Below are 9,904 nucleotides of genomic sequence, written 5' to 3'. Positions count from 1 at the left end.
TGGCGGGCGAGCAGACCCTCCCGAGGGGCGAGCAGGCCCTCCCGCGCCTCCCCCTGGGAGCCCGCCGGGCTGCGGCTCTGCCGCCCACGTGGCCCCGCCCGCGGAGCCCCAGGAAACGCCGGGGAGCCGGACCCCAGGAAAGATGGGGGCGTCGCTTCACCGCCCTTCCCTGGACGGGGCTGGACCGCAGTCCAGGGGCCCACTCGTCCTCCCTCCACACAGGCCCGGCCTGCGGGGTCAGAAGGGATTTTAAGACGTTTTGTCTGATTTGGGCGAGGAAGCTGCAGAAAAGCCCCCCGCCCCCCGCCCCCCAACTTGTTTCAACATCCAAAAAAATGTATTTTTAAAATATACTTTTACTGATTTCAGAGAGAAACATCAGTGATGAGAACCAGGGATCCAGCCACGGCCGGGCCTGTGCCCTGACCTCCTGGCTCCTGGGTCCACGCTCAGCCACTGAGCCGCCCAGGCCGGGCTGCAAGGACGTCCTTGATCATTCAGGACAGCAGGGAGTTGGCAACGTTCGCACCCTGGACAGTTTAATAAAAGAAACCACACTCTTTGAACATTCTAAAGCCTTTATTTTTGCATCAGGTAGATTATTTCATTATAACACTTGTTAACTTCAAGACAGCAACGAAAATAATTTACTGGCAGCTACCTAAGACCCCCCGGAGCAATAGCTCAGCCTGGGGTTGGTGGATAAATATAAGGTTAATGTGCCCCAATTAAAGGGGCCAGGCTCCTGTACAGCAGGTCTCCATACGTGTCCTAAGTACACAGGGGCCTGCAAACCTGAATGCACAGGCCCGCCTGCTCCATAGATAGATGCGTGTAATACACGAGTGCAACTTAATTTCCCCGGCGGCACGCCACGAAGTCGAGTCATTATGTAATAACGGTGATTAAAATCTATTTCTAGGGCATGTTTGTGAATTGCTAGAGTTCATACATATTTTCAATTGGAACATGGACCATTAAACACTTCTTAATCCTAACGGGTTGTTACAGAATTGTAAGAGTAAACGCAGCATTACAATAAGCAAACGGAAGGCCTTTCAGTTCAGTTCATTCCAATTCTCAAGGCAGGGACGCCCTTCTGACCCCGCAGGCCGGGCCTGGGTGGAGGGAGGGGCTGGGACGGCCCACTGGGAAGGCCCTCTCACCCATGTCTTTCTCTGCATCTGAGCAGCGAGCCGTGTACGGAGAGGTCGACGCATCTCGAAGTCACTTCTAAAACATTCAAGCCCAACAGCATCAAGTAGCCAAAATAACTCTATAATTTTATAAAGCTAAGTTACATGTAGGTATATAATTTCATAAAGCTGAATTACATTCAGGTATCCACCTCCCGCAACTGCGGCGAAGCCTCCAGAAAGCACGCCCGCCCCGCCTGTAGTCCCTCTGACCTCTGTAGACAACAGTACCCCAAGTCAGCCCGTTCAGTAGCAAAAGTACCCATTTTCTGTAAGACTTCCACCACCGAGATCACCTTGTGCCCTGTTTTTGGGGGGGTGAAATGCAAGTGATGAGCAGGGTTTTTCTTATTTTTTCTTTTTTTTTTTTTTTTTTTAAGATGAGTAGAAACCAAAGAAAAACATTTAAAAACACAGGTTGAAGACGGATCTGTAGATGAAGCCCGCGCCCTGACTGGTCTGCCCTTTAATAAATGTCGGGCAAGTTGGAGTAGTTTCTGTCCCAGTAGCTGCCGGAGTAGAGCCAGTCCTGCACCCCGTTGTGCGGGTTGGGGCCTTGATGGAACCACCTGTGGGGAGAGAGGCCAAGCTTCAGGGGGACTGAAGGGGCAGTGGCTGCAGCCTGGAGCCTCAGCACCTCCCTCGGCAGCAGTTCGCCCGGAGGGTGAGGTGCCGCCCCTTCAGGGAACACACACGTAGACCCAGAATGCGTACTGAGACCACGCAAAGGGCTTGCGGACTTCCCACGGCACCTAGCCACGGTGCTGAACAGAATTAGGGTCTTCTCTCTCGAAGGGCTGTTAGCACCAACGTTTCTGTCTAATTGTTCATCCTCCAGGCCAGTGGTCGGCAAACTCATTCGTCAGCAGAGCGGCAAACCGCGGCCACTGCTCTAGGCCCGTTACCTTCCACTACAAGTCCCTCTTTTGAAAGCCATCAGAAATAAGGATTATTTTCTTCATACATGCTGTAATCGGACCATCAGTGGGTCCGTGCTGCCTGGCACTACTGCAGCCAGTTCAGCAGAGACAAGGTCGAATCCTGTATGAGCATTTATCCCAATCCTGCTGGCAGCTGGGAGAGCAGCAGGGCACCCACCGAAGTCCGCTCTGCCCCCCACCATCAGCCAGCTGCTCATATTGGATAGAAGGACAGAGACTACGCTGGGAAGTAGGCAAAGGACTTCCACTAGAAGGCCTTCTTTGAAAAGCAATTAGAAATAGGGAATTGGGGTAAAATGAACTTTCACAATTTAACGGCAGTCATGTTTTTGCCCGGTTCAGAGTAGATGCCCCCTTCTCCCCGCCCGCCCCCCCAAAAAAACCTTAAAGCTCCGTTGTACAAAACAGCTGGATGTTGGAGATGAATAACTTGTCCAAGCTAATAACTGATGTCGAAGTTGTTTGATTTTAAAGGCCGTGGTTTTTCAAATATATTACACTACACATGGCTCACGGGAAGGCGTCCCCACCCGAATGCCCCCGGGCCTCCATCTCCTCCATGCTAACATGGACTCCTAGGCTATATACCGGCTTCTAAGATCCTAACCTGCCTTCCAATCTGCTCTAGTCATTGCCTTGCCCTTTAAAAACCCGGTGGCCCCTCTCCCACGGCCCCAGCTTCCTCTGGGTGATGGGAATGCAGACCTACTTGCCCAGAGGCTCAGTGAGGGCCAAGTCTTCTAAACATGATTTCGTTTTCAGAGTAACACTTACGAACAGTCTTAACTTTCTTTGCCATTCTCTCCAAATAAATAGCTTCTAATAATATTTAGCAATTAAAAGTGAGGTAAGCCCGGCTGGTGTGGCTCAGTGGTTGAGCGTCAGCCTATGAACCAGGAGGTCAGGGTTTGATTCCCAGTCAGGGCACATGCCAGGATTATCAGCTTGATCCCCAGTAGGGGGCGTGCAGGGGGCAGCCGATCAATGATTCTCATTGTTGATGTTTCTCTCTCTCTCTCTCCCTCTCCCTTCCTCTCTGAAATCAATAAAAATATATATTTTTTTAAAAAGTGAGGTTTGATTTGTTTGCTAAGTCCCAAATGTTTCTATTACTACAGAAGCATTAAAAACCCCGAGAAAGCCCTGACTGGTTTGGCTCAGTGGATAGAGCATCAGCCTGTGGACTGAGAGGTCCCAGGTTCGATTCCGGCCAAGGGCATGTACCTTGGTTGTGGGCACATCCCCAGTAGGAGGTGTGCAGGAGGCAGCTGGTTGATGTTTCTCTCTCATCAATGTTTCTAACTCTCTATCCCTCTCCCTTCCTCTCTGTAAAAAATCAATAAAATATATATTAAAAAAAAAAAAAACCCTGAGAAAAACCACTTCAGGCCAGGCCAATTCCTTGAGGGATCCTTTAGTAAATGCCCATTAGACCAAATTTTCTAGAATAATATTACATACATTATTTAGCTTTGTGGACTTTTTCCTAATTAGAAAATGTAAAAGCCTCCTGTAGGTGATCAAAATATCTATTATTCAGACTTGGGTAACCCAACTAGATATATAGGAAGGAGCCGTGACCTGGCCAGAGTCACAGAACTGCTGTCTAACTCGAAGAATACAGTTATGCTCTTCTGGGTCTCCAAAACCTGAGCAGCAGCAGCACTTCCGTGGTCAGGCCTGCAGAGCAGAGCTCCAGAGAAGCTGGCAGGTCCCAGTCAGGGAGCGACAAGGAACTTCAAACATTCACCAGCCGCGGCCCGCGTGGCCACGTTCTCCCACACGGATCGGGGAGGAGGACGTTGCCGGGAGACATTTCACAAATGGGTGGACTTAGTAGCAAAGGATATTTTCTCTAAAGACCATGTCATGCCTTCAGGCCTCCCAGGCTGCTTGTGGGGGGCGGGGGGCCTGACTGGGCATTGGGGAGGAGACTTGGACCTTGGGGTGGATGGTCTGATGCAAAGGGTTAGGCTTCCTTCCGTTCAGCTCCTGAGTCTTAAAAAAAAACAACTTTCAAAACTCAGAAACTCATTGTCCACTTTCCACTTCTGAGTGGAGTCCAGAGTGTCCTTTCCACGAATCCTATTTCCACACACGCCCAGTCCCTCGCGCCTGGAAGAGCAGAGGTGCTGTCTACCTGTCCCTGACACCTGGCACAGGTCCTGTGATGTGCCTGCGGCCGCGCTTCTCTCCCTCTCCTGGGGAGGCAGCGCCCTCCTGGGGAAGGCTTTTTCAATCGGCATTTACCTGGGATGGCTGCGTGGATGTTCCTACCTTCATCTCCAAACAGCCCTTTTCTGGGCGGCTGAGCGCTCGGTGGAGAGAACTCCTCTGGGGCCCAGGAGCAGCCTGGCAGGGCCCACCTGGGGCTGCTCTGCAGTTCCCCTGGCCCACACCTGCGCCCCCACGGCAGCCCCGCCCCCCCACGACAGAGCCCGCCCCGCCCACTGAGGCCCCGCCCCCACTGCAGCCCCGCCCACTGAGGCCCCGCCCCCGCGGAGGCCCCGCCCCCCGCCCAGCTCCCAGGCCCCAGGGCGCACCTGGTCCTCCAGTCCTCCTCCGACCTGGACCTGCTTTTGCGCGCGGCTCTCTGCTTCTCCTCCAGGCGCTTCTTCTCTTCACTGGCGAGATCTGAAATGAACCCCGACGGGAACCGGTTACGGGGGGCAGCGGGGAAGCACATCCCCTGGTGTTGGCACGACCTCCCCTGTATCAGACGCGCCCCAGCCGCCCTCTGTTAACCGGTGACCTGCACCCAGGTGGGCGGGAGGCACAGCCCAGGCTGAGGAGGCCCGCCTTCACCCGAAGGAGCCTGCTTAGGCCAAGGCCACAGGAATGATGTCGCTTCCCTGAAAAGCTGGGCAGAGACACCCAACACATGGGGATGTTCCTCAGTTCTTACTGAGACCTCACAGAGCGCCGGCCTTCCTTCCTCTCTTCCTTCCTTCCTCCCTCCCTCCCTCCCTCCCTCCCTTCCTTCCTTCCTGGCGGATTCAAACGATTTTCAGAAACACTGTGCACCGAGGCCCTGAAAACTCAGCCAAGTGCCTCCAGCGGGCACTGCGGACTGGCCACGTGTGTCCCCGTGGGGGGCTGCCCGCGAGCGTCCTTCGCGGGGGGGGGGCTGGCCACATGCATCCTTGGGGGGGCTGGCCACGTGTGTCCCCGTGGGGGGCTGCCCACGTGCGTCCTTGGGGGGGGGGCTGGCCACATGCGTGGGGGGGCGGCCTGGCCACATGCGTGGGGGGGAGCGGCCTGGCCACATGTGTCCCCGTGGGGGGCTGGCCTGCCCACCAGCCAGGAGCTCCCCGCTGAGACAGTCAGTCCCCAGGCCCCGCCCCAGGCCCCCCTCTGAGACCCCATGACCAAGAGGAAGTGCAACGCCAGGAGATAGAAAAGTTGTGGCCGCCCACTGGGCGGCGAAGCTCTTTGAGGCTTAGCAGGCGATACTTAATTCTAAAATATACAGCAAAACAGTCAGGAGGCACTTTACAGTTGGTAAAACTGTCATCTTTTCAACTTCCTCCCCGGCACTGAAGAGAGGCTTTTGGTTAGAACAGGCTGCTGGTTGCTGGGGGGAAGGGTGGGCCGGGGGGGGGGGGGGGGGAAGAGGTGAAGGGAGGAACAGACACGGGCAGCCACAGAGTCCGCACGGGGTGTGGAGCAGGCACCGGAGCAGTCAGTGACGCTGTCACTGCTGCGTGCGGCTGGGGTGCTGGCCCCCAGGGGACCCCTAAGTTACATCAACGTCTGACCACTCTGCGCCACCTGCAGCTAACGGAGTGGTGAGCGTCCGGGCTAACGGAGGGGGAAGAAAGGGGGGTACACCTCGGGTAACAGAGGACACGCAGTTACCGGGGCACCTCGGACGTGACGACTGGGAGCGCGCACAGCCACGGCAGCGTTCCAAACGTGAAACAAAAGCTGCCGAGTGTAAATCACGTTTTAACTCAAACATGTCCACGACGGCCCGTCTCCAAGGGCCGCTGTCTCCGTGCGACCCCCGAGTGTGGGCGGGAGCCAGGGAGGGACTGACCGCCGGCCGCGCTCGCCTTTCCTGTGACGTAACCAACGCCCCAGACTACAACGCTGTCCTCCACGGACGCCCGCATCAGCCGCAGGAACAGAACCGACCATCGCCCCACGGAAACGGCCCTCCCAGCAGCACCGCCCGCGAGGTACCGATTTCCCCGTTCTCCATGGCCCTGATGTCGGGCCGTAACCGGCAGTCCGTCTTGGGGATCACGCTCTCCATGTCCTTGTCGACCTCGTTCAGCACCATGGCGAAGCTGGTGAAGTTGTACATCTGCGGGAAGCAGGGCGCCCCCGTGAGCAGGTGCCGGGACACGGCTCCAGGGAACCCGCTGACGGCGGAGGGGGTCTGAGCGGACAGGGACCCGCCCCGTGGAAGGCAGGACGGGGCACCTCACTGTCCCCACTGGTGTCTGGGCCCCCCGGGGGTATCGGCCCAAAGGCATCTGGAAGCAGGCCTCACGGAATGCGCAGCCGTGTCGCGGCCACTTTAAGTAGAACTGTCAGCGCAGTCCCATTCCCGCTCCTCTCTCATGGAAATCATTCCTTGCGGGACCTCAAGAGGCTGCATCCACTTTGCACGGAATGAAGCCAGGGTCGCTCCTAAGGGATCACCAGCCCCCACCCCAACACCTCTGCCCGAGCCAGGCACCGGGGTGCCCCGCACAGAGTCCCGGCTCTCAGGCTCAGGGGGAGCGGGAACTGCCCCCCGAGCCCAGGAAGGGACAGCTGGGGCCTGTCGGGACCCCGCCGCTCCCACATCCCGCCTGCAGGGCCTGCACACGCAGGAGGAGCAGCCGCGGGGCCGAACGTGGACAGCTTGGCCGTGTCCGAATTGGGGGGCCGGGGGGCTATCCGCCACAGGAGGACGCTTCCGGGGATGACAAACACGCTCTCAGAATCGGGCATCGGCATCTCGTCCGACTCCTCAGATGCACTCATCTGGAAGAACCAGCCGACGAGCAGAATTAAAACGCTTTAAAAAGAGTCACTCACAAATTGGAAAACGGCACCATTTACACACTGCACCCACCAGGGTGCACCCGCCTGGCCGGACCCTGACTCTCCTCATCTCCGCGCCAGGCCCTCAGCCTCGGGCGTCGGTAAAGCCACAGCGATCGAGCGCCGGGAGCTTGGTGTTTGCAGCCTGAGTGGCGTCTGCATTCGAGGCTTTACTGTCACCACCTCTCACCATCGTGTTTGTGTTTTCGAAGTTGTGTGTGTTTTTAAGGCAGGATAACTCAGCTGAGTATTTCCTGGAGCACGATGAGACCTTCGTGAGAGGTTACGTTCCCGGGGCAGTTAACACAACGACCACGGACTCTACACCAGCAGGCGTCCCGAGTGCGTGGGACGGAAAGGAATCCTGCGATGGAAGCGCTTAAAGAGAGCCCTGGAGGTGGGCATCTGTTCGTGAAAAGGGTTCGAGGACTGTGGCATTTACCCGCCCGTTAAAACAAGGCTCAGGGAGAAAATGACATGCGCGCGTGAGCAGGACGGGGGCGAGGTCAGACTGTGACCTAGTAGCAGGCCGCCCCCCGATGCCACCTTCCAGGAGGCTCACCTGTTTGCTGTGCTTCTTCTCTTCCGTGTTTTTCTTATCGTTTTTCTTGAAGGCGTCGAACGTGGCGGGGTCGACACTGTACAGACATTCGGTCCACTTCCCGTAGAGGGCGCAGAGCTTCTTTTTGCTGCCGGGACACCGAGGCTCAGCCGGCAGTCAGACCAGCTCCCCTACCCTGACTGCTGTTATACAGAGGCTTATCATAGACCAGAGGCCCAGTGCACGAAATTCATGCATGGGGGGGGGGGGCCCTCAGCCCAGCCTGCACCCTCTCCAATCCGGGACCCCTCAGGGGATGTCCGACTGCCAGTTTAGGCCCGATCCCAAGCCTAAACTCGGACATCCTTCTCACAATCCGGGACTGCTGGCTCCTAACTGCTCGCCTGCCTGCCTGATCGCCCCTAACTGCCCCCCGTGCCAGCCTGATCACCCCTAACTGACTCTGCCTGCCAGCCTGATCACCCCCAACTTCCCCACCCCACCCCCCGCCGGCCTGGTTACCCCCAACTGCCCCCCGTGCCTACCTGGTCACCCTTAACTGCCCCCCTGCTGGCCTGGCCGCCCCCGCCAGCCTGGTTACCCCCAACTGCCCCCCCTGCCGACCTGGTGGCCCCCAATTGCCCCCCCCCTGCTGGCCTGGTCGCCCCACGCAACCTGCTGTTTAGTTATTTGGTTGTCCCTCACTAACCCCCCTGCCGACCTGTCACCCCACGAAGCCTGCTGGTCGTTACTGTTACTGGGACTGCGTCCTAGAAAATTTGCATATTCCTCTATTATTAGTATAGATTTTTTAAAGAAACAAAGAGTGCCTGTAAGAAAGATTTTTCCAACGTATTGAAAAGCCTCCTTCTGAGGTTACGGCAGCAGGTTTCAATGCTATTCAGCAAACACCACCTAATATAGTCAAGCATTTTCAATGGACGCTTTACCTTTTATCTTGAATGTAGCCTTCGACTTTGTGTAACTCCTTCCCAAAAAGGCCACATGGCTTGAAATTCAACACACATTTGTCCCCGGTCCTACGAAGGAGACGTGGAGCCCAGGTTAGCACTCAGCACGGCAGAGGCAGCAGAGAGTGAGGACTATGGTGCCGTTCCTAGCAGCAGCAGCTACCGGGCCCACCCCACGGAAAAGTGAAGCGAGGCCCTAAAGAGTAAGGGGCTTGTTGCTATGGGATGAGCATCTGTGTCCCCCCAAATCCATGTTAAAGCCCTAGCCCCCGACGAGATGGAGTTTGGAGGTTCTCAGGTCACAAGGGTGGAGCCCTCGCGAAGAGGGTTAGTGCCCTCAGAAGGGACAGGAGAGATTCTCTCTCATTCTTTCTCTCTCTCTCTCTCTCTCTCTCTCTCTCGCTGCCAGGGGAAGACACACAACGTGGCCACCTGCAAACCGGAAGAGGTCTACCCAGACATCACCCCTGCGCCCCCTCATCGGGGATGTGCCGCCCTCCGCGCCGTGGGAAGTGAAGTCCCACTGTTACGGCCAAGCTCGCAGGACCCTTGCCTAAGGTCACCAACAAGGCCTGGACCCAGCTCTTCCTGTGATGTCCCCAGCCCCACCCTCTGCGCGAATAATACGAACTCAACATAAGCACAGCGAGCGGCTGTATTAAGATTCGCCGAGGCCGGGGCAGCTCAGCCGTCGGCGAGTTCACACTCGTCAGAAACAGCCATGAGTTCTGTTCATCGAATGAACGGACGTCTCCTTGTCTAACAGTGACAGAGCTTGTTCTGCACGTATCTAGAGCTTTTTTTTTTTTTTTAACGAGGCCGCTGAGCGCGATGGTGACATGGAGGGAGCCGGGCGCCCGGGGGCCTTGCCTGTGGTTGGTGATCTCCATGGTGCCGTACTGCTCGATCCAGAGCTTCCCCACGATGATGTTGTGCACGCAGCAGGTCGGGTTTGTCCACGTATACGCCTCGTTGTGTCTGAAAACAAGGCAGAGCCAAACCCAGAATCGTAAGCGAGAAGTGTTGTTTTGTCTAAAAAAGCGCATTTGTGTCCAACGCCCCTCTGAGGACAGCCCTTCGGAGTTGGCTCCCGGCAAAGCAGTATAACAGTTAGGTGAGACCGTATGTAAAAAATAAAATTAGAGGCAGAACATAAAAATGAAGGCCGATTACTTAGCACTTTCCAGAGCAAGTACCCTCTGCTCATCGAAGGGAAAA

At 56.3% G+C, this 9,904-nt stretch overlaps 1 protein-coding gene across 8 annotated transcripts in view; it reads right to left on the bottom strand.

Annotated features, from left to right (window-relative positions):
* Nucleotides 1–560: 560 nt before the first annotated feature.
* Nucleotides 561–9,904, bottom strand: part of OSBPL1A (oxysterol binding protein like 1A) — a 122,875-nt gene continuing 113,531 nt past the window's right edge. For all 8 annotated transcript variants that reach the window (XM_080686800.1, XM_080686799.1, XM_080686802.1 and 5 more), the window contains 7 exons: nt 9,557–9,664; nt 8,666–8,755; nt 7,737–7,863; nt 6,998–7,114; nt 6,323–6,446; nt 4,681–4,771; nt 561–1,765 (listed from right to left, as the gene is read on the bottom strand). In XM_080686800.1, coding sequence (XP_080542926.1) covers nt 1,663–1,765; nt 4,681–4,771; nt 6,323–6,446; nt 6,998–7,114; nt 7,737–7,863; nt 8,666–8,755; nt 9,557–9,664 — 760 coding nt within the window. In that variant the 3' untranslated portion in view covers nt 561–1,662. The remainder of the gene's footprint in view (nt 1,766–4,680; nt 4,772–6,322; nt 6,447–6,997; nt 7,115–7,736; nt 7,864–8,665; nt 8,756–9,556; nt 9,665–9,904) is intronic.

The sequence above is a fragment of the Plecotus auritus genome, assembly GCF_963455305.1.
Source record: "Plecotus auritus genome assembly, chromosome: 8".
In the NCBI taxonomy this organism is placed as follows: domain Eukaryota; kingdom Metazoa; phylum Chordata; class Mammalia; order Chiroptera; family Vespertilionidae; genus Plecotus; species Plecotus auritus.
Note: the sequence above shows the minus strand (reverse complement) of the source record. Positions and strands in the feature narration are given on the sequence as shown.